The sequence below is a fragment of the Phaseolus vulgaris genome, chromosome 11 (genome assembly GCF_051622355.1).
Source record: "Phaseolus vulgaris cultivar YP4 chromosome 11, ASM5162235v1, whole genome shotgun sequence".
Lineage (NCBI taxonomy): Eukaryota > Viridiplantae > Streptophyta > Magnoliopsida > Fabales > Fabaceae > Phaseolus > Phaseolus vulgaris.
In genome coordinates this window covers 49,719,137-49,742,428 of record NC_143508.1, presented here as the reverse complement: position 1 = coordinate 49,742,428, position 23,292 = coordinate 49,719,137, and the positions used below count along the sequence as shown (strand labels likewise).

Sequence of the window (23,292 nt, the reverse complement as noted above, 5' to 3'; positions counted from 1 at the left end):
AAGCTTCAGGTGTGTCAACTTCTAGAGGTAGTGCAAGGTTCGAGCTCAATTTTGACTTTTGACAACAGATGGACTTGGCAAGTTGGTGAGTCTCTTGCGTTTTCGATTAATTCAACTTATGGTATTTTAAGGGAAGAGATTGAAGAGGAAAGCTCGCGTATGTTCAAATTTTTTTAGAGGATTAAGGCTTTACCCTTGACCCACGTTACAACTTAGAGGGAGCTAGAAAACAAGATCGTTTCTAAAGTTAATTTGGCTAGACGCGGAGTCGTGGTTGATAGTATTCTTTTTTTTTTGTGGGATAAAAGAGGAGTCTACTAACCACTTGTTTTTTGGGTGTCGATCTTCTTGGCTTGTTTGGAATCTTTGCTTAGCGTGGTTAGGGTTGGAGTCGGTTGCTCCCCAAGATTCTTACTCACATCTCCTACATTTTAATATTTGTATTGCATTTGAATTTGTTAGTTTAGTTTTGGGAAGTGTGTGGATTGCAGTGGTAAGGGAGATTTGGTGCTATAGAAATAAGGTCATTTTCAAAGGCGGTGTGGTGGATTACTCCGAAATTTTCTCTTTGGTTCAACTGAAGACTTGGTCTTGGGTCACTTCTAAAGTTCCCAATGCTTGCTTCTCGTTTTCAGATTGGTGTTAAGACCCCCAAGTTATATATGTTTATATTTGATTTAGTTTTTCGTTTAGTTATTGGTTGGTGGGTTGTTGTTTTTGGGGTGGTTTTTGTTTCATTGTTTAGGTGTTCTTTGGTTGTTTCTTTGTGTTGTTGGTTAAGGGATTAGTTTCTGGTTTTAAGCTCTGGTGCTTCCCTTTTGTTTGATGTTTGCTTTGGATTTTCTAGTTTAGGTGGCTTCTCCACGTGTTTTGTGATTAGTTGTTAGGTGTTCGTTTCTTTATGAGTTTGAGTTTTTAGGATGTGACATTTGTTTCTTGTGATTTATATAAGAGTTGGATCACCCCTAAAATGATTTCTATTTTTTTTTTCTGCTGATAAAAAAAAATACCAAAATCAATTAGCAAAATTCAAATGCATTTCCAACCATTTTACTAACAATTAATCTCATATTCAAACTCATAATCTAGTTATAACTTGAGATGATTTTTCTTAGTTGGATATTTACTTCCAATCCAAATAATATCTACAAAAGAATAGGATTGTCCGAAACTCCTAAAGAACCTAATAAAATAAGAGTTTTGAACTGCCATATCAATAAAATTATTAAATGTTTACAAAACAGATCAAAAGAATAAAAGTATAGAAATTATAATAAAAATAAATTATTCAAAATTGAGTTCAAATTACATGGGGATTAGTTGTCAAATCTAAGCGTCGACTAAGCATGAGACACAAATCGAGCATCATTTGTATACATCATTTCTATTGCTTTGTTAAGAATATTTATACTTTATTTTTATATTTGTAGATGTGTTGAAGTACTCCTAATCCTTCCTTATTAAATATATTGTTTATTACGGAAAAAAATATTAGGAATAGTAAAAAATCCTATTGTTTATATGTATATAAGAAATATTCTATACTTGATATAGACATTTTGTTGAGTTCACAGTATAATAAGTAGTAAATATTTGAGATTATTAAAAAAATTATTAAATAAAAATTAATTAATTTATTATTATTGTATATTTTAAATTAGTTTCTATTTGTATTTTAGAAATTAATTTAAAATTTAAGACATTAATAGCTGAAATAATTTTATTAATAATAGAAACTACTAGATATTAATATTTTTTAATTTTTAAAATATTTTGAATAATATAATGATTAATTATTTTAATCATTATTTAACAATTTTTTTAGTGGATGTTAAATTTATATTAAATAGCTTGATACTCCAAAATAAATACCTTTTATATTTTAATTATTACCAAAATAAATACCTTTTATATTTTAATTATTATTATGATTTGGGTTAGAAGGGCAGTGGCATGCTCCATACTTTTTATTCACTTTATCATATAATAAATGAAACAATACAAAATCGTTGGTGCACAATTATAAAACCTATAAGAATAATTAATATTGGGACCATCTGAAACTTTCTTTTAACTTTTCCTCTTTGTATTTTTATATATTTTCCCTTCTTCCCACGTCAAAGAGATCCTATCAAGTCATATATAAAGTGATTTGGAGTGTATTTTGATCTTACAATATAAGAAAATCATGAAATATAAACCAATTTGTAGAAATCAAAATAATTAATTGCAATAGTAACTAAATTAGAGACCATTTTAAAAACTAAAAAAAATTTGGTTTCTAAATTAGTTTCTATTATTTTTTATTATTGTTAAATAGTTTTTAAATTGGTATCTAATTAGCAACCAAAATTTTTGTTACCAAATTTAGAAACTAAATAATTGGTAATTAAAACCTTAGTTGCTAATTAGATATCAATTTAGAAACTATTTAACAATAATAGAAAATAATAGAAACTAATTTAGAAACCAATTTTTTTTTTAGTTTTTAAAATGGTCTCTATTTTAGTTTCGATTGTAACTAATTATTTTGATTTGTAAAAATTGGTTTCTATTTCATGATTTTCTTGTAGTGTTAAGTCTTAAAGTACCATAGTTTAATTATGGATTTGAGATATTATCATATTTCAAACTTATATCCCGTAATAATTTTGTTTATAAAACATGTTTCACAAGGTTTAAAAACACAAATGTATATAAATTATTTTGGTCTCCACTCTTAAATTATATAAAATTATTACACATACCAAAACAAACACTAATTAAGTATTAAGAGGTATAATTAAGTATTAAGTATATTAATGTTTTTCAAGGAAATGTCTAGATTGTTGTGGTTGGTGAGATCTCAAGGCATAAGAATAAATTCATCTTTAAAAATGGAGTGATAGATCATTCTGAAATTTTTTCATTGGTCCAACTAAAAGTCTTGTCTTGGATTACATCTAAAGCTGCATTAGTCGAATTGGTGTCTAGACCGGTTGACGTGTTTGTTTATAATTAAAAACTCTTGACTTTACAAACTTTTAATTTGAGTAGGACGCTTGTATGATATTATTATGTTTCTCTGTTTAGTAGCTTAAATTTAATTGAGTGGAGTAACCGATTCTTTCCGATTTGATTGTAATATGGTTGAACTATCATTTTTTTTATCAGCAAAAAATAAAATGAAATTAAGAGAGACACTTCAGGGGTGTCCCAACCCTTGTACTATCATTAAAATGATTCATATTTATTTATTTTTTCTATAAGAAAAACTAATGCCATATTCTATTATTTTATTATGACAAACATCCAAAAATCATAAATTTCTTTCATTTTAAAATTATTTGAAATTATTTGCTGAACTCCTCAACTCATTTCACTGAACGTGTAATCCTACGTCAAATAAAAAACTTTCACATTAAGTATCACTATTATATTTGACATCTCAGCTAAACTGTCACTTTCTACGTCAGTTTGCTAAATATAATATTCTTTATTGTTTCAAATTCTTTATGCAAATTTCAAATACATTGCACGAATCCAAGATCTGAAGGAAAATGAAGTGTTTTTTTAAACTTGGAGAAAATATGAAACCAGAAAGTTATCACGCTTATAGAGAAAAGCATTTGGAGTTATTGAAGATTCTAATGAGAGTTTGAAAAGAGGGTTGAAAACACACATAAAGGTGTCTCTTGTGGTGGGGTAATACTGAATGAGACTACCACTCATTATTAACTCTAACCATTGCAATGCACTCTATCATTATAAATTGATAATAAGATTATTTATATATAACAAAAATAAATCTAGTTTATATATTTAAAATTCAAAAGTAAAAAAAATATAATTCATTTAAATAATTTATTTTTTCTTGATTATTATTATTATTATTATAAAAAGCACTTTAAATTAACAACTTTAAAAAAATATATTATTAAAAAAAGTAATAAAAAATTAAATAAAAATATATTTCTGATTATATAAAGAAGTTGTTTATTTTTTTATAATTATAATAGAAACTTATATAGTAAGTTTGATTTTTTAGAAAATTATTTTATTGGACTTTTTAGAATTGTGTTAGAAATTTTAAAAATTCAAAAGATATTTTATAACTAAATATTTTACCGAAACATGTCAGTGTCAATATTTGGTACGTCTTAAATACCTAATCATATAATTTAAGAAACGTGTTTTGGTTTGATATACCACAAATGAATTTATATTATTAAAAGAATTATTATTGTTAACATATTTATTCTATTGTTAAATCACAAACTGTTGACTTTGATTAAACTAATTTAACAATTCACCACAGAATTTTAAAGAAATCCATTACAGATATGTTTTATAATTTCACTAACATACAATTTTCTCTCGTTTAAACAATTCATATTAAGGCACCTAATCCATAATTTAATTTTCGTTAAACAGTACCACATAAGAGCACTCACATTCTCTTTGAAGATATAATTTAAAATATAATGTTTTATTTCGAACTTTATTATTGGAAGGATAATTTTAATTTTTTTTATCAATAAAGAATGAAATTAAATTAATAGGGATACTTGAGAAAGTTTAATATGACGCTTTTAAAGAAATGAATCTGGTGCTTGGACAATGCTGAAAATGGGTTGTGGAAAGATGTGATGGTTTCCAAGTATGGTGGTTGGAGAAATCTAAGGGCTCAGAGGAGTAGTAGGTTGGATTCTTTATGGTGAAAGGATTTGAAGGTGGTATGGAGGTTTGGGGGGTGGAAAGGAAATTTTGTGGACAATGTTATTTGGGAGGTTGGGAATGGGAGGGAGATTATTCTGTGGGAGGATATTTGGGTAGGGAATGAAGCACTTAAAGATAAATTTCTGAGACTTTTTTCAATATGTTTTCACAAGGAAGCCAAGCTAAGGCAATGAGGGGAGTGGGATGACAATCGTGAGTGGACTTGGAAGATAGGACTTGTTTGAATGAGAAAAGGAACATGAGCAAGAGCTAATAATGTTGATGGAGAGGAAGACTATTAATGAAGAAAAAAGGGATATATGGGTTTGGAAAGGGAGTGATAGTGCAGGGTTTATAGTCCAATATGCATACAAAGTTTTAAAAGGTGAAGTTCAGGGGGAAGATGGTGATATCTATGGGGGTTCTGGAGGATCAAAGCACAACCATAAGCTATTGTTACAGTTTGGAGGGTGTTGGAGGATAAAAAAATTGTGTCTAAAGTTAATTTGGTAAAGAGAGAGATAACGGTGGAGAGTGGTATCTGTAGCATGTGCGGGTAGCTTGGTTGGTTTGGTACAAGTGCTATATGAGTGGGTGAGATTGGCTTCGACGATTCATCAGGACCTAAAAATGCACTTTTCACAGTTTAAGTTAATGGGGGAAAGTGAAGATGTCAATTAGATCTGGTACTCTGTGTGGATAATAGTCATAAGTGAATTATGGAAACAAAGAAACAAGAAGGTCTTTAGGAAGGGGCACATAGATTATAGTGAGATCTTTACGATGATGCAATTGCAGGTTTGGTCATGAGTTACCTCGAAGATACGTTTAACTTGTTTTTCTTACTCTGATTGGTGTCTCGAATCTTTGGAATGCATGAAATCGATTAAAAAGAAAGGTTAAAGGGTTAAGGTTGGGAAGAGTAGGTTTACTTAACGTTGTATCTTAGGGTGTGAGGAAGGCGTTTATAAGTTGAAGGACGCCTCTATTTTTATATAAGAATTGAGATATCCCTAAAATATCTCTTGTGAATAAAAACATATATGCAGTAACTTTATTATTTTTTCCTCAAATAGTTGCCTAGGGCACTGTCATTCTCCATACTTTTTATTGAATATATATATATAAAGTTTATCATAAGAAAATTATTGGAATCCGTCTTTGTCAATTTCTTTTTATGTCACAAATATAATTTTATGATTAAGATATTAAAATATTTGATGTTAACTTATCGTCAATATTACTTCATGATAAAAATTTGTTTATTATGTAAACAAAATACTGATAAAACTTATCCCAATAATTTCTTTATTACAAATATTAAAAAACTTAAAATTTAAACTAAAAATAAAAGTAAAATTTTACATTATATATAATATGAAAAACATATTAAATTCTAAAATAAAATAACACCAACCATTACTATCACTATAAAGAGGAGAACAAGGATAAGTAATCTATAAGAATAGTTAAAATCAGGGCCATATAACCTAAAAATACAAGTGAAATGAAAATTTCAAAGACAAATAAAAGTAGGACTTCAGACAAAATAAAAGTTCCGAAATAATATATTTTCAGACTCAACAGATTTTGTATCAGAACTAGTCTTGTTCGTATACTCAATTCATCTAACAAATTTAGAATCGTTTAGAAAATTTACCATGTTTTACAATTTTATCATCTAGAATGTTTAGAATAAATGAAAGATTGAATTATGAAATTGTTTGAATATGTATACATATGATTTATTTTCAATGATTGGTTTATTATTTTTGAACTTACCTGTTATCATTCATCTATGTAGTAATTAACGTGTTTTGATTATTGTTTGAAATCTTACATCGACTAGGGATTAAGAGATTTTATAGGATATAAGTGAGTGCAAATCTCATCTGATGAGCCAGTTTTATAGGATTGAGTTAGGCTTAAAGTCCACTCCGTAATATGGTATCAAGACCATTTTGAGTCTATCATAACGAGTGTTTGTTGGACTTATCTGACCACTCGCTATCGAATCGTTATCACGGACCACCCATAATATATTATCCCACAATGAATACAAATTTACAAAAATAATATTAACTAAGCTTATATTAAACAACATAAATTATTGAAATATAATTTAAGTTTAGCTGAAATAAAGTAGACTATAGTAAATGTACTATCGGATGGTCGACAGACTGAGTAGACGACAAAGCCGACTAGACGACAAGATGTAAAGCTAAACGCATAATTAGGTATAAACAAACCAGCTTAGGTGATAAGCACGGTTAAGGCACAATTGAGCCTCTATTTGGACCCTAAAGCAGGCCCACAGCAGCCATAATCCATCTAGAGCAATATAAATAGCAGAAGAGGCACAACACCCAAGGTAACTATTCACTCTCCACTTTTTTGGTACTTAGCTCTCGGTCTGACTTGATCGTCGGAGTGTCTTCGCAGGTACTCCCCCATCGTGTCCAGATCAAAGGAGACCCAACTAAAGGAAGACTAACCGAAAAACCGAAAAGATCACCACAAAAAGAACTGTTCTACAGGATTTAGGCAGGAACAGTAAATAATAAATGCCACTTTCTAACTACCTGAACAAAATAAATGTTAAAAAACAACTTAATCGACCCATATGTTAAAATAATAAATATTTTATTAATATAAGAGTCCCAAAAAAGTCTCACTCTCTTTTCTTTAAATGTTTTAGATTTATCTGAACCTATCATATTGACAAAATATTATTTCATAACTTACATAATTTTCCTTTCTCCATTCTCTTTCTCAATTTATATAAAAAATAAAAGAGAAGAATATTATCAGTTGCCTAATTTCAAAAGAACCAAACCACGAAAGCTACCTTTAATCAAATTCCTTGCTATCTAAAATTAAATAAAACTATCTTAATCTGTGGCAAAGAAAGAGGAAAAGAATGTATATTTTTTTACACTTTCGTAAGAAAAGCATATCATATCACAAATAGATACATAAATTTATAAAACCACTAGATTTTGAAGTTACAATTCACTTTTTAATCATCCACTTTTCAATTTAAAATTTAAAATATGTGATTTCAATTATAAAATAGACGATAAATTTAACTTTGTTCTACCTACAGTGAAATTTAGGCCAATGTCGATAGATGAACACAATATTCACTTTTATCAGTGAAGATTACAAGGAGCAGTTAATCAAATTTCAAACCCTTATGCCACACAAGCAAATTATTATTTATATTTATGTTGTTTTTATTTTTTTTTATAAAAATATTTTGATGTTAGACATCATAGATATCATTGTCAACTTAATAAGTGGTCTATTTTTATTCCTATATTATGTAACTAGTAATTCTCACTTTCTTTCTTTTAGTGAATGGTACCTAATTAACTATTAAGACCAGTTACTTTATATTTTATATTTAAATTGGTAGATAATATTTAATTTAATTAATATAGTAATTAATTATTATTTTATAAATTTTTTTATTTAATTATTTTTTTATAATATATATATCACTACAAGAAAATTATGAAACAGAAACTAATTTTAGAGACAAAAAATAACTAGTTGTTATAGTGACTAAATTAGAGACTATTTTAAAAACTTTTTTTTTTCTAAATTATTTTTTATTATTGTTAAATAATTTTTAAATTTGGTAGCAAAAATATTGGTCGCTAATCAGATACCAATTTAGAAACTATTTAATAATAATAAAAACCAATTTAGAAATCATTTTTTTTAATCTCTAAAATGGTCTCTAATTTAGTCAATATAACAACTAATATTTTTTGATTTCTAAGATTAGTTTCTATTTCATAATTTTCTTGTTTTATTTAGTATTAGTTCACTCAATCGAAATTTTAAAATTAAATATATTTTTAAATTTAATAATGTAATTAAGTTTATTAGGTATATGAACCAAGAAAATGTTTGTCTTTCTTGGGAAATACTTAATTCTAATGTGACCTTTGAAAGGCAACTTACAATAATTTCATTAACTTTGGATGCAACTAAGTATTATGACACCTTATTGATAATATTTTAGTTAAGATAGTTCACTGGTGTGGTGTTGTTCACGTCTACCTTGATATTGTTAGACAATGAAATGATGTAATTAACAAAATTATGAAATAAAAGTTAATTTTAAAAACAAAAAATAATTAGTTGTTATAATGATTAAATTAGAAACCATTTTAGAAAAAAAAAATTGGTTTCTAAATTAGATAGTTTCTAAATTGGTATCTAATTAGTTATTAAGGTTTTAACTACCAATTATTTAGATTTTAAATTTGGTAGCAAAAACTTTGGTGACTAATTAGATACCAATTTAGAAACCATTTAACAATAATAGAAACTAATTTAGAGCCCAATTTTTTTTTTTGTCTCTATAATGATTTCTAATTTAGTCACTGTAACAACTAATTAATTTTTTTTCTAAAATTGGTTTCTATTTCATAGTTTTCTTCTAGTGTTTTATATAGAATATGATATATAATCATATATATATATATTATATTATATGCGGTTATACATTATATATGAAATATATAAAACTAAATTAGCTCACAGTTACATATGAATTATTGTTGACTATTATGATTGTATATAGTATGAGAAAAAATGAAGTTAGAAGTGCTAACAATAGGGTTACAATTAATAATAATAAAAAAAAAACAAGAGGACTATCAAGTAGCAGAGATATTTATTTACATATTATTATGTAAATATTATTTTTGTAGAATTAATGTCTTGTTGTAGAATATTTTTTTTATACAAATAATATGGATGTTTTATATTAGTTATTTTCATTAATATATAAATGACAATTATAAGATTAATGAAGAAATAGAAATTTATAATTAGTTAATCATCAGTCAAATTAACAACTTTTAAAATTATAAGGAATGATATGTGGTAAAGTAAAGTCCAAACAAACCCTTGTTAATTTTGATTAAATCTTTTTATAGCAAATTATGAAATACGAAAGTGTTTCGTTTGATAGATGTAAGTTTTTCTAAACAATAAATCTCGTAAAATGCAAATGTTTCGTCTGACAGATGCAACAACATATTAAATGCTTATCATTCTTATATGATAAGCGCACATTATCAAGCTAACGTTGTATAATTCAAAATATATTTTTTTTCTTATTTTATTGTGTTGCAAAAAAAAAATAAAAAAATCTCACATCTATTAAGAAGATCCCATAAAACGCATGTCTACACCAACGATCACTTGAATGACACGGTAAAATTTCTTCACACCAACAACAACACGCCTCTTCGTCAACTTTAATGCTATTTGTCTTGTATGGTCTTATGCTTTACTCCAATTTGTATAAAAATTTTCTCACCTAAGCTTCATAAGAGCTATCAAGATGTTTCTTGAAAATGAGATAAATATTTAAGGTGCATTAAAAACATTTAATACATCTTTACTTTTACACATGGACAAACACAAGTTGTAGAAGAAGACCTTCTTTGAAGCTTCTCAACGGGAAAAAGGAATTTGCAACATCAACTTTCTTCAAGCCTTTAAATTTCAAAATGAAGAAAGGTTATCTACGACAATGATGACTACGCGATATTCGTTGTATTCAAAAACCTTTTTTCTCTACGCCCTAAAGCTTGTAAAAAATATTGTTTTTGTTTATCTGCAACCTAAAATAGTGAACCTTATCTTATATTAAGATATAACACCTCTTTTAGTTAGTATAACAATAATTTTTTTTATCTCACTCTTTTGTAATAAAAAGTGTTTTACCCAGAAGTCGTTGTTATCCAAATAATAGTCGTGTTTTAATCATGAGTGACTTTGTTCTAAACAACTCAAGTGAGAGGTGATTGTTATTAAAACAATACTCAAGTTAAGCTAAGAACGACGACAATCTAAACAATACTTGAAGGTCATAAATGACTATGTTTTCAAATAATACTCGAGTTATTTTAGTCAACATTGATTGAGGTTAAAAATTAGTTATTGTATCTTCGAAACACTAGTATGTTTAATGAAACTTGATCGAAATGTTAAGAATTAGACATATAGATTGATTTTTCACATAAATCAATATAAAAGTATTAAGTTTCTGTTCTCTAATCTCATCCATATTGAATGTTATGGAATTTGTTGTAACTAAAAAAAAAGAGAAATTTCATAAAAAGTTCACAAAAAGTTTTGACAGATGATCTGTGAAAGAAAAGTCTGTGCTAACTAGTCGTCTTACTATGCTTAGTTATAAACAGACAAAATTGAATGACAGAAAGAAAGAGATCAAACATATCCTTTTATTCAACACACCATTAAAGTATCACCTACATGCATCTTAAATTATTATACAAAGTAAAGATATTATTCTCCACATCAAATGCAGAGTTAGTGCAGTACATAATAGATGAGCATTATCTTAGGCCTCACTCATGTTTCAGTTCTTATTTGCAGACACTTTTTCAGCCTCGAGAAGATGAGCATCAACATCTCTAGTGACATGATCATATAACTCCAAGTAGCCATATGGAGCATGAACATCCTCACTCACCTTCTCATATTCAATACTCCATTTAATTGCAGCACTGCCACCATCCTTCTCAATGGCTTCAAAGATTATGTTAAACACCTTATATTTATCATCTATAGCTTCACCAAAGAGCTTGAATGCAATTGTTTTTTTCTCTTCATCAACGGATTCAATAGTTTCAAGACATGTTACTGTCTTACCATCTGTTGTTTCACAAAAATAAGAAGAAAACAAGTATATGGATACTTCAAATTCAATTAACGAGCGAATATGAACAAAGTGATGGAATTTCTCTGATTTTGATTTTTGTGAAATATATAAACAGGAATAAACTATAAAGATACTTACCTAAGGTATAAGTCCAATGTTTGACTGAATCATTGACATGCCAATCATCACCTTCATGGAGTTTGGCTCCATGAATTTTACCAGCAACGTGTTGGATATGGTGGAGTTTCTTTGTCATGATGTGGAACCATTTCTCTGCAGTTGCATGCACCGGAAGTTCAGTGCTAATTTTTCCAGAAAGTGAAATTATCATGAGTTCAAGAAACAAATAACAGAGAAAAGGAATGGGATAATGTAGAGAGGGATGAGAAATACCTCTTAAATAGAAAAAAAATCCAGCTCCCAACTAATTGAATTAATTGTGAGCATTTAGTGTTTTCATGAAATAAAAGCAAAAATTTAATTGAATGGGTAAAATATATAATCGATTTCTTATATTTTTTTTATAGCACCGCTTAATCTTGTATAAGGTGATATCTATCCTATCATGTTGTTTATCTCTTTTATTTTTTTAATAAATAAATAAAATAAATTTGGAATATTTTAACAGTATTCCAATCCTTATAAAATATCTTCTAGGCCATATTTCATTTTTTTTTACTTATTTATGTCATGAATGTAGCACATGAATGTAACACAGACATTGATACGACACGAATACTGATACCGATACGACATGGATACGAAAATACATATAATCTCTAAAATGTAAGACACGGGGACACAGATCTATATATATTATATTATTAAAGGATACGGATACCAGAGATACAAAAAGATCCTAATATTAATTGGGAGTTTTTTCTGATTATCAGTTGTTTCTCTTTATAGAAGGGAATCACCTTTATTTTATGTTTGTGTGTTATGTGTTATGATTCTAGTATTTTATATTGATTATTTCCTTCTTTAGTAAAACCCTAGAATGAGTGTACTACTTGTATATATTCAGACCATTTGTTTTGATTTGAATAATAAGAAAGAAGAGATATTCATTCTCATATTCTTTGTCTTCAGTTTACTCTTTTGTTCATCTCTGTTCCTTTTTTATCATCTCTGTTCTGTTTTGTAATATGGTATCAGAGCCATTTTCGAGCCTATCCTAGCGAGTGTTTGTGTTGGGCCTATCGTGCCACCCGCTATCGGACCACCCATAATATATATTCCCACGCATGAGTTGATAGTCTCGGCATGAGGGGGTGTGTTGGAGATCCCACATCGACTAGAGATTAGAGCCTTTCATTGTATATAAGTGGGTGCAAACCTCAACCCTATGAGCCGGTTTTATGGGGTTGAGTTAGGCTTAAAGTCCACTTTGTAATATGGTATCAGAGCTCATCATCAGAGCTCTGCTTGCTACATTTATTCATGGGTGAAGTTGATGATCCCTCACAAGATCTTAGTTCACCTTACCATGTTAGTTCATCAGATAATCCTCCCTTTCTTATTGTCCCTATTATTCTTGAGGGACCAAATTATCATCATTGGTCTCGTTCGTTTCAAATTAGCCTAATTTCAAAGAACAAAATAGGTTTCATTGATGGAACTATAGAAGCTCCCAATCGTACCAAATCATTGTTTCCAACATGGCAGAGAGCCAATATGTTGGTTGTTTCGTGGATTCTCAAGGCTGTTTCTCAATCCATCGCGCAGAGCATCATCTGTATGGACAATGCCTTTGACATATGGAATGATTTAAAGGAAAGGTTCTCACAAGGAGACATGATTTGTATTTCTGATATCCAGGAGATGATTTCTTCTTTTAAACAAGGTGAGTTGACTGTTACAAACTATTTCACTCAGTTAAAAATTCTTTGGGATGAACTTGATCTTTTTCGCCCGCTATCCGCTTCTTCATGTGCCTCTAAATGCAATACTCTTGTGAATGTTTCTAAATATAAAATACAAGACCAAATTATCAAATTTCTAAGGGGGCTAAATGATAATTATTCGACTGTGAGAACTCAAATTTTATTGATGGACCCTTTGCCATCCTTGAATAAAGTTTGCTCTCTTGTTACACAACAAGAGAGGCAAATATTTGGTGATCAATCCAAGGCAATGATTGCTAATAGCAAAGGAGGTTATAAAAACAATGCTACAACCTATGGCAGAGGTGCTGGATACGGAAGAGGAAGCAATGGAAGAGGATATACTTCCAAAATTTGTAGTCATTGTGGAAGGACATGGCATACCATTGATACATGCTATAAAAGGCATGACTTTCCACCTCATTTCAAGTTAAAAAATCAGAATCATGATCAGAGTCATACTAATGCAGTTTTTCAGAATACAAATTTCAATAATAATGAGCAGAATCATGAAGGTTCAAAGTCAGAAGTGGAGTCTCAACAAATTGGTTTTACTCCTGAGCAGTATCAAACATTGTTAGGTTTTTTACAACAGACTAAATCCAGTGGGAATGCTTATAATCAAGTCTCTATTATTCCCTCCAATCCCTCCAATCAAACAGGTAATAATTTTATTTCTTCTTTTAGTTCTTGGATTATTGATAGTGGTGCTACTGATCTCATTTGTTCATCTTTAACTTATTTCACTTCATATCATCAAATTGATCCTATTTATGTCAAATTACCAAATGGAAATCAAGTCATTGCCAATTATTCTAGAAGTGTTTTTCTCAATCAAAATCATGTCATAGACAATGTTTTGTACATTCCTTGCTTCAATTTTAATCTTCTTTCCGTAGCAAAATTGATTGATAAACTATCTTGTGTTCTTACCTTTGACTCTAACGGTTGTCACATTCATGACAAAATAACAATGAAGATGATTGGAATCGCTAAGACGCAAGATAGACTTTATATACTCAGGATCCCATCTTACTAGAAATTTCAAATTAAACCCCTTGAATGTACACACACCATCAATACTGTTAATGTCAGTGCTAGTGATCTAGAAACCCTTTGGCATTTTCGATTAGGTCATATTTCAAATAGATGTATTGATGTTATCAAGAATAAATTTCCTTTTGTTAAATATAACAAATCTTTTGTTTGTGATGTCTGTCATTTTGCAAAGCAAAGAAGACTTTCTTTTCCTATTAGTACATCTAAATCAAAAAAATGTTTTGATTTGATTCATGTAGATGTTTGGGGACCATACTCAATACCATCAATTCATGGTCATAAATATTTGCTGACCATAGTTGATGACTATTCGAGGTACACATGGATTTTTCTTTTGAAACAAAAATCTGAAGTTGTTAAGGTTTTGGAAGATTTTGTTATTTTTGTTCAAACACAGTTTGAGACAACAATAAAAATAATAAGAAGTGATAATGGAACTGAATTTTTCATGACTAATTTTTTTGTCAGTAAAGGAATAATACATCAAACATCATGTGTCAATACTCCACAACAAAAATAGTATAGTTGAAAGGAAACATGGTCATTTATTAGATGTAGCAAGAGCTCTTATGATACAATCTCATTTACCCAAAATTTATTCTGTGGTACATGCTGCGCATATTATAAACATGCTTCCCACACCTGTTTTAAATTATTCTTCTCCTCATGAAATGCTTTTCAAAACTGAGGCAAATTTTAATGGATTAAAGGTGTTTGGTTCTTTATGTTATGCTAGCACCTTGTCAACAAATAGAAGAAAATTTGATCCAAGAGCATCAAAATGTGTTTTTATTGGTTTTCAACGGGGGACAAAAGGATATATTTTGTTGAATATTCAATCAAGAGAAATTTTTGTGTCTAGGGATGTTGTCTTTTATGAACATGTTTTTCCATACCAAAGGGTTCAAGATACTAGCAATGAAACTAACAATCCCGACGTTAATGATCAAATTTTGTTTGCTGAAGATCAATTTGTCTTAAGTCAGCCATCACAAGCCATTCTTGCACCTTGTGATAATACACCTTGTGATAATGTTGAAAATAGCAGTAATAATAATTGTGAGTCACAAATTAAGGTTTCAGAAGAAGATTGTTCCCATATAGACCAAAACCTCAATGAAAATCATGATATAGAACAAAGTTCTGAATCAGATCCATCTGTCCGAATGAGCACATGAATAAAAAATCACCTGAGTATTTAAAGGATTATCATTGTAATCTTAATGTTTTTAGTACATCTTCAAGCGTTAAATATCCTTTGAATTCTGTTTTGTCTTATAGCAATTTATCACCTTCTTACAAATCTTTTGTTATGTCTATTTCTTCACATGTTGAGCCAAACACTTATTCTGAAGCTGTGAAACATGACTGTTGGAGAAAAGCTATACAATGTGAGATATCTTCTTTAGAGTCAAATCAAACTTGGGAGACTGCTCTTCTGCCTCAAAACAAAGCTGCCATAGGTCGCAAATGGGTATTCAAAATAAAATATAAGGCTGATGGAACAATTGAAGGTATAAAGCAAGGTTAGTGGCAAAGGGATATACACAAATAGAAGGCATTGACTACCTCAATACTTTCTCTCCAGTAGCAAAGATGACCACCATAAGGTTGCTTCTTTCTTTAGCTTCTATTTATAATTGGGAATTGAAACAATTAGACATAAACAATGCCTTTTTACATGGAGATTTGAAAGAAGATGTATACATGTTTGCTCCTCCTGGATTGACTTCTATTCCACTAGGAAAAGTTTGTAAACTAAAAAAGGCTTTATATGGCCTTAAACAAGCCAACAGAGAATGGTTTGCCAAACTGTCATCATTTTTGCTTTCTATGGGATATACTCAATCTATGAATGATCATTCCTTGTTCATTAATTCTTTTGAAGGATCTTTTACAGCATTATTGGTATATGTGGATAATATAATATTGGCAGGAAGTGATAAAGAAGAGATTGTTCGAATCAAACAAGCCTTGAATCAGACATTCAAGATTAAAGATCTTGGGAATTTAAGATACTTTCTTGGTCTAGAAGTAGCAAGAAGTAAGACAGGAATAATGGTAAATCAAAGGAAATATGCATTGGAATTATTAACCGATGCAGGTCTTTTAGCCTGCAAACCTGCACCCACTCCTATTGATAATCATGAGAAATTCTCTTCTACTGGAAGTATTCCTTTCACAGATATTCAAGCCTACAGAAGATTGATTGGAAGACTTATGTATCTCACTAATACCTGACCTGACATAACATTTTCTGTGCAACAACTTTCTCAGTTTCTTGCTAAGCCTACAATTGTTCACTATAATGCAGCAATTAGAATTCTCAGATATATCAAAGGGGCTCCAAGTCTTGGTCTATTTTTCTCTTCCACTACTTCTGTTCATCTCAAAGCCTTTTGTGATAGTGATTGGGGCACCTGTAGTGATTCAAGACAATCAGTGACTGGTTTTAGTGTGTATCTTGGGAATTCTCTCATATCTTGGAAATCATAGAAGCAATGAACAATATCAAAGAGTTCTTGTGAAGCTGAATACAGGGCAATGACCACTGTTACATGTGAAATTCAATGGCTAACTTATCTTCTTCAAGATTTCAAAGTTCCTTTTGAGCAACCATCTCTTTTATACTGTGACAATGACTCAGCAAGATACATTGCAACAAATCCAGTATTTCACGAGCGTACAAAACATATAGAAATAGATTGTTACGTGGTCAGAGAAAAATTAAAGAAGGGTCTCATCCATTTGCTTCCCATTTCCACCACAGAGCAACTGGCTGATATTTATACCAAAGCTTTAAGTCCTCAATCTTTTAAGAATATTTGTTCCAAGCTGGGTCTCATCAATATTTGCTCTCCAGCTTGTGGCAGGGTATTAAAGGATACAAATACCAGAGATACAAAAGGATCCTAATATTAATTAGGAGTCTTTTCTAATTATCAGTTGTTTCTCTTTATAGAAGGGAATCACCTTTATTTTATGTTTGTGTGTTATGATTCTAGTATTTAATATTGATTATTTCCTTCTTTAGTAAAACCCTAGAATGAGTGTACTACTTGTATATCATTTGTTTTGATTTGAATAATAAGAAAGAAGAGATATTCATTCTCATATCCTTTGTCTTCAGTTTACTCTTTTGTTCATCTCTGTTCCTTTTTGTTCATCTCTGTTCTATTTTGTAATATATATAAATTGACAGTAAAAATTTATATGCACTAAGTATGTTTCATTTTTTGTTTTTAGCAGAAAGATATTTTTCATTGCTGGTTCAAAAAGATTTGTTCCTTAGTTTTATAATTATAATAAAAATGTATACAATAAGTTTGACTTTTTAGAAAATTAATGTATTTCTCCTTTTTAAAATTGTGTTAGACCCGTAGTAGAATTGTCAAAATTCCAAAGTATATATATATATATATATTTATTATTATTATTATTATTTTTGAATTGAACATTTCACCGATACTTATCTTACGAGTGTCCTACGAGTGGTGTCCGATACATGTATCTGACACGGACACGCTATATAAGAGGAGTGTCCGAACTTCATAACATGAGCAAATAACAAAAATTGCATCAAAGCAGCATCTTTCCAACACCAAAACCTAACTACAACCAAATATTCCAAAAATAAAGTACCATAAAAATCATATTCATACATCAATTAATATGCCACACCCTCTCCTTATGTTGCCTTAAAAAAAGGTCTTAACACCCATTGTTAAACTATGGATATAGCAATATCCTTGAGTGCATCTCTTACCAATCCATATATATCCAAGAATGATATAAGCATAATCACAAATCTGAAATCCAACATAGTTGATTTTTTTGCCTTTTTAATGTGGAAATATGCTTAACCTAAGTGGTTGTTTCTACATTTTTTTTAGTATCTTATGCTTAATATAAATTATTAATTATGTTTCAATATGAAGTATTTTTTATAAAAAAAAATATATATATATAAATAATAGAGGTATTTCAAGGATTTATACAAGAGGTGTATACAAAACAAACTGGTAACGCCCTCTATCCATAAACAAAACTGCTATTCCAACCTCACCACTAACCTTTACATTTTTTGATGGACCTTATACAAGCCAAAGGTTCAAGAAACTAATCAGAGTAAGAGAAACATGCTAAGCGTACTTTCGATGTCACCCAAGATCAAACCTTCAACTGTGCCATCGAGAAAATCTCTGAGTGGTCTATGTGTCCGTTCTTGAAGATCTTTTTATTTCTATGCTTCCACGGTTCTCCTATAACTGTGATTTCACACACAACCAAATCCGATTAACGACTTCACTTTCCTCAATCAGTCTAAATTGTGATAAATAAATTCTCGACTCGTAATGTACTAATGATGTCAATTCCATCCACTCATAACACTTAAACCAGACAAGCCAGGACGTCCACATACAAAAGATAAGAAAAGTGGTTTACTAACTCTTCCCACTAATACTACAAACACTACTTTCCACTCTTATTCCCTTCTAATATGAAGTGATTCCTAGCATAATTGTTTCTTATAGCTTTTAATATGGAGAGTTCCAATAGCTCATTGGCAATACTTTTTAATATGGTGTAATGTGTAGAATGACATGTTCTTTAATTATGCCTTTTATGATCTATAACATAATTAATTGTTGATGATTTTTATTATAGTGTGGTTTTAATATAATTGGTTTTTTTTATCTTTTTTAATATGTTATAATGTATAACATGGCAACATGGCTAATTGTTTATGATTTATCGTATGGATGATTCCTTAAAACAATTAATTATTTTTATTTGTAAAAGTAACCGTTCAAAAGGTATTGACCAAATAACAATTAATGCATCATGCAACAATTTTTCTTCTGTCCAACTAAAAATTAAATTCTTTTCCATTCTAACTTTGATATATGCTATAAGATAATTGATATCACTTTAAAAAAATAATATTTTTTTATCAAAACTATCTATAACGTGTGGAAAAAACCGATTTTAAGATAAGAAATTAATGTTTGTATTTATCAAATGAGTTAAATATTAATATTTGTTGGAAAATGTATACAAGTTTTTCACAAGTTAATAAGTGTGATAAAATTACACTATTTTATTATATTATAATAATACTGTGATAAGGTTATTAATATATATATATATATATATATATATATATTTAAAGTTTTAAGAAGTATTCACATCTAAATGTATATTATAATGTATAGAAGTTAATAATAAATATAGTAATTAATTATTATTTCAAAAATTATTTTTTATTTAATTATTTTTTTGTAATATATATTTATTAATAAACTATATTTTTCTTTAGTGTTAGTTCACTCAATCGAAATTTTAAAATTAAATATATTTTTAAAATTAATAATGTAATTATGTTTATTAGGTATATGAACTATCTTGACCTAAAGAAAATGTTTGTTTTTTTGAACATATTTAATACTAATGTGTGTTTTGAAAGGCAACTTACAACAATTTCATTATACTTCGGATGTGACTAAGTATTATGACACCTTATTGATAATATTTTAGTTGTAGAAACTAATGGAAAGAAATAAGATAAGACAAAAGGTTATAGAAACTTATTGAAGGTAATTGCACAATATTGCAAAACTGTTATACTCGTCTTATACATTTTGATATTTACTTCAATAATATATATAATAAAATTACAATTAATGGAAGCTATAAAATAGGAATACTAACAGGCCGGTAAACTGACCATTAATGCAATAATAACAGTAAAATAGTTTATGGATAATAAAATATGAATTAATAACCAACATTCTCCCTTGATTCTGTTATGGAACAACCTTCATGCCCAACAAATCTCTTAACTTGATGAAAGCATATGCAATTAATCTTAATTGGAATATCTAGATTAAAACCAATTTGAGTCATGATATTGTTTTTCTCAATCGCCATCAATTCTTCATTCATAGTCTTTTGCCATTTGGGGTGTTGAATGACATCTGCAAGTCTGCAAGTCTCACGGGTTCTCTGAATCTGCAAGAAAAGCAAAGTGAACTGAATCTCCATTGTCATCAACTTCATCATCAAGATTTACTTTGCAATCTTGAAGGTGTACATGTTGTCGTTGTAGCCTTTTTGGTCGCTCCATCATAGTTGCAATTGGAGCTGCAACTTCAGGTTGAATTACAGCTTCAGGTTGAACTGTAGGTGCTTCAAGAGTAACTCCATCTTCCACATCATCGTTAAAAACGTAAATATATCATTTTTTCGAATCCATTTCAGCTGCTACATTCCATTGCCATTCCTCATCTTCGGCAAATGTAACATCACGACTAATAATAACATTTTTTGTCATTGGATTGTACAATTTGTATCCCCTATGCTTATATCCAATGAAAATGGTCTTCTCTGCCTTATCATCCAACTTCGATCTTGTTGCCTTAGGGACATGAGCATAAGTAATGGACCCAAATACCTTCAAGTGTTGTACATTGGGTGCCTCAATCGGAGTTGTGTTAGGAAAACTTCGAGTGGGTGATTTGTTTATCAAATATACTGCACATGTTACGGCCTCAGCCCAAAAATAATTTGGCATACCTTTCGCTTTAAGCATGCTCGTCATCATGTCCATGATTGTTCTATTCTTTCTCTCGACAACTCCATTGTGTTGAGGTGTGTAGGGACATGTTATGCTATGTTGCAACCCAAGTTCTTCACAATGCCTCTTGAACTCATTAGACTTGTACTCACCTCCTCCATTCTACGCACCATCTTAATTTGTCTGCCACTCTCTCTTTCCACAAATGCTTTAAATATTTTAAAGCAGTGGAATACCTCGTCTTTGCTTTTCAATAGATAAATCCAGGTTTTCCTTGAAAAATCATCAATAAAGGTTAAAAAATACTTATTACCTCCAACTGATGATTTGTTTGCCGAGCCACAAACATTTGTATGAACAAGCTCCAAAGGAAATTTTGCACGCCAAGGATCCTTAACAAATGGTATCCTGTAATTCTTTCCAAAAATGCAAGTCTCACACAATTGATTAGGGTGATGAATATGGGGTAAACCATTCACTAAATTTCGTTTGGTGAGATTTTTCAAACTCTGAAAATTTAAGTGCCTAAAGCGTAAATGCCATAACCATGATTCATTATTCACTATTGCATTCAAGCACTTGAAATCACCCATATGAATATCTACTGGAAACATGCGGTTTTTTAATAAAAAGGTTTTAAGAATCAAATTACCTTTTTTTTTATCAAAAATTGAGAATTTATTTTCAACTATGTGCATCACGTAACCCTTTTCGGCCAGCTGTCCCATACTCAACAGATTACTTTTCATATCAGGTACATAGAAAACATCATAGATGTACATGTGATCACCATTCTTCAATGTGATAAGAATTCGCCCCTTTCCAGTCACCGAAACGAACCTGCCATCATCGAATTTCACTTTTGTGCGAAATGAGTCATCCAAATCTGCAAACAACTCCTTCTGACAAACATATGATTTGTGCAACTTGTATCCAAATACCAAGTATGATTGTTTGGGGTTTCATTTGATATGGTTGTCATTAGTACTGCATGATCTTCTTCATCTTGTACGTGATTACTGTCTTCTTGAGCACAATTGGCAGCATGATATTTACCTTTTGATCTACACTCATTTGCATAATGGTCGTGTTTATGGCAGTTATAAGACTCCACAATTGATTTATTATAAATGCCTCCTCGTCCTCCACGACCACATTCTCCATGCCAAAAGTTATTTGAATTTGGAATGTGATTGGAACCAGTGTTGTTTTGCTCAGCGCCTCCATGATTCTGACCACTACGACCTTTGCTAGAATAACTACCACCATGTCCCCGTCCTCTGCCTCGTGAACTACCGTGTTTATGATAGGAGCTACCAATTGAGGTTTGTGCTTGTAAAACCTGTTCAATTGGTTTTTCAATATTATTGTCATTCATCCGCTGCTCATGCGCTCGTAGGGAATTAAACAATAACCTTACTATCATTTTTGAAATTTCATTGGCCTCTTCAATTGCGACAACAAAATGTTCAAATCTAGGAGTTAAAGATCTCAAAATTTTCTCCACCTTTGTTTGCTCTGAATATGTTTCACCATTGGTCTTCATCTGATTTGTCAAGGCAAGAACTTTATTTATATAGACATCAACAGTCTCTGTGGTTTCCATCTGCAGCAGATCATATTGGCGTCTTAGGGTTTGAAGACGCACCCTTTTGATCTTGTCATCACCTTTATAAGATACAAATGCTCTTTCAGATGAAACAACATATTAAATGCTTATAGTTGTTATATATGATAACGTTGTACAATTTGAAATATTTTTGTTTCTTATTTTTTTGTGCTGCAAAAAAAAATCATCTCACATCTATTAAAAAGATCCCATAAAACACATGTCTACACCAACGATCACTCGAAAGACACATTAAAATTGCTTCACACCAACAACAACACACCTCTATGTCAACTCTAATGTTATTTGTCTCGTACGGTCTTATGCTTTACTCCAATTTGTATAAAAGTTTTCTCACCTAAGCTTCATAAGAGCTATCCAGATGTTTCTTGAAAATGAAATAAATATTTAATGTTGCATTAAAAACATTTAATACATCTTTACTTTTACACATGGACAAACACAAATTGAAGAAGGAGACCTTCTCTGAAGCTTCTCAACGGGAAAAAGGATTTGCAACATCTACTTTCTTAAAGCCTTTAAATTTCAAGATGAAGAAAGGTTATCTACGATAATGATGACTAAGTGATATTTGTTGTCTTCAAAATCTATTTCTCTATGTGCCCTGAAGCTTGTAAAGAATATTGTTTTAGTTTATCTACAACCTAAAACAGTGAACCTTATCTTATATTAAGATATAACACCCCTTTTAGTTAGCCTAACAATAATTTTTTGATATCACTCTATGAGA

At 29.9% G+C, this 23,292-nt stretch overlaps 2 protein-coding genes across 2 annotated transcripts; one reads left to right on the top strand and one right to left on the bottom strand.

The window, feature by feature from the left end:
• Window positions 1-10,952: 10,952 nt before the first annotated feature.
• On the bottom strand, window positions 10,953-11,782 carry LOC137831584 (MLP-like protein 43). The gene is made up of 2 exons (XM_068639322.2): window positions 11,549-11,782; window positions 10,953-11,403 (listed from the first exon to the last, which is right to left on the bottom strand). Exons 1-2 carry the CDS (start codon window positions 11,739-11,741, stop codon window positions 11,108-11,110), a joined length of 489 nt encoding a protein of 162 aa, XP_068495423.2. The 5' UTR covers window positions 11,742-11,782; the 3' UTR covers window positions 10,953-11,107.
• A 1,071-nt stretch (window positions 11,783-12,853) lies between these two features.
• LOC137809424 (uncharacterized) lies at window positions 12,854-15,533 on the top strand. Its single transcript, XM_068610539.2, has 2 exons — window positions 12,854-13,701; window positions 15,257-15,533. The coding sequence occupies exons 1-2, from the start codon at window positions 12,854-12,856 to the stop codon at window positions 15,531-15,533; spliced, it is 1,125 nt and encodes a 374-aa protein (XP_068466640.2).
• Window positions 15,534-23,292: the final 7,759 nt, after the last annotated feature.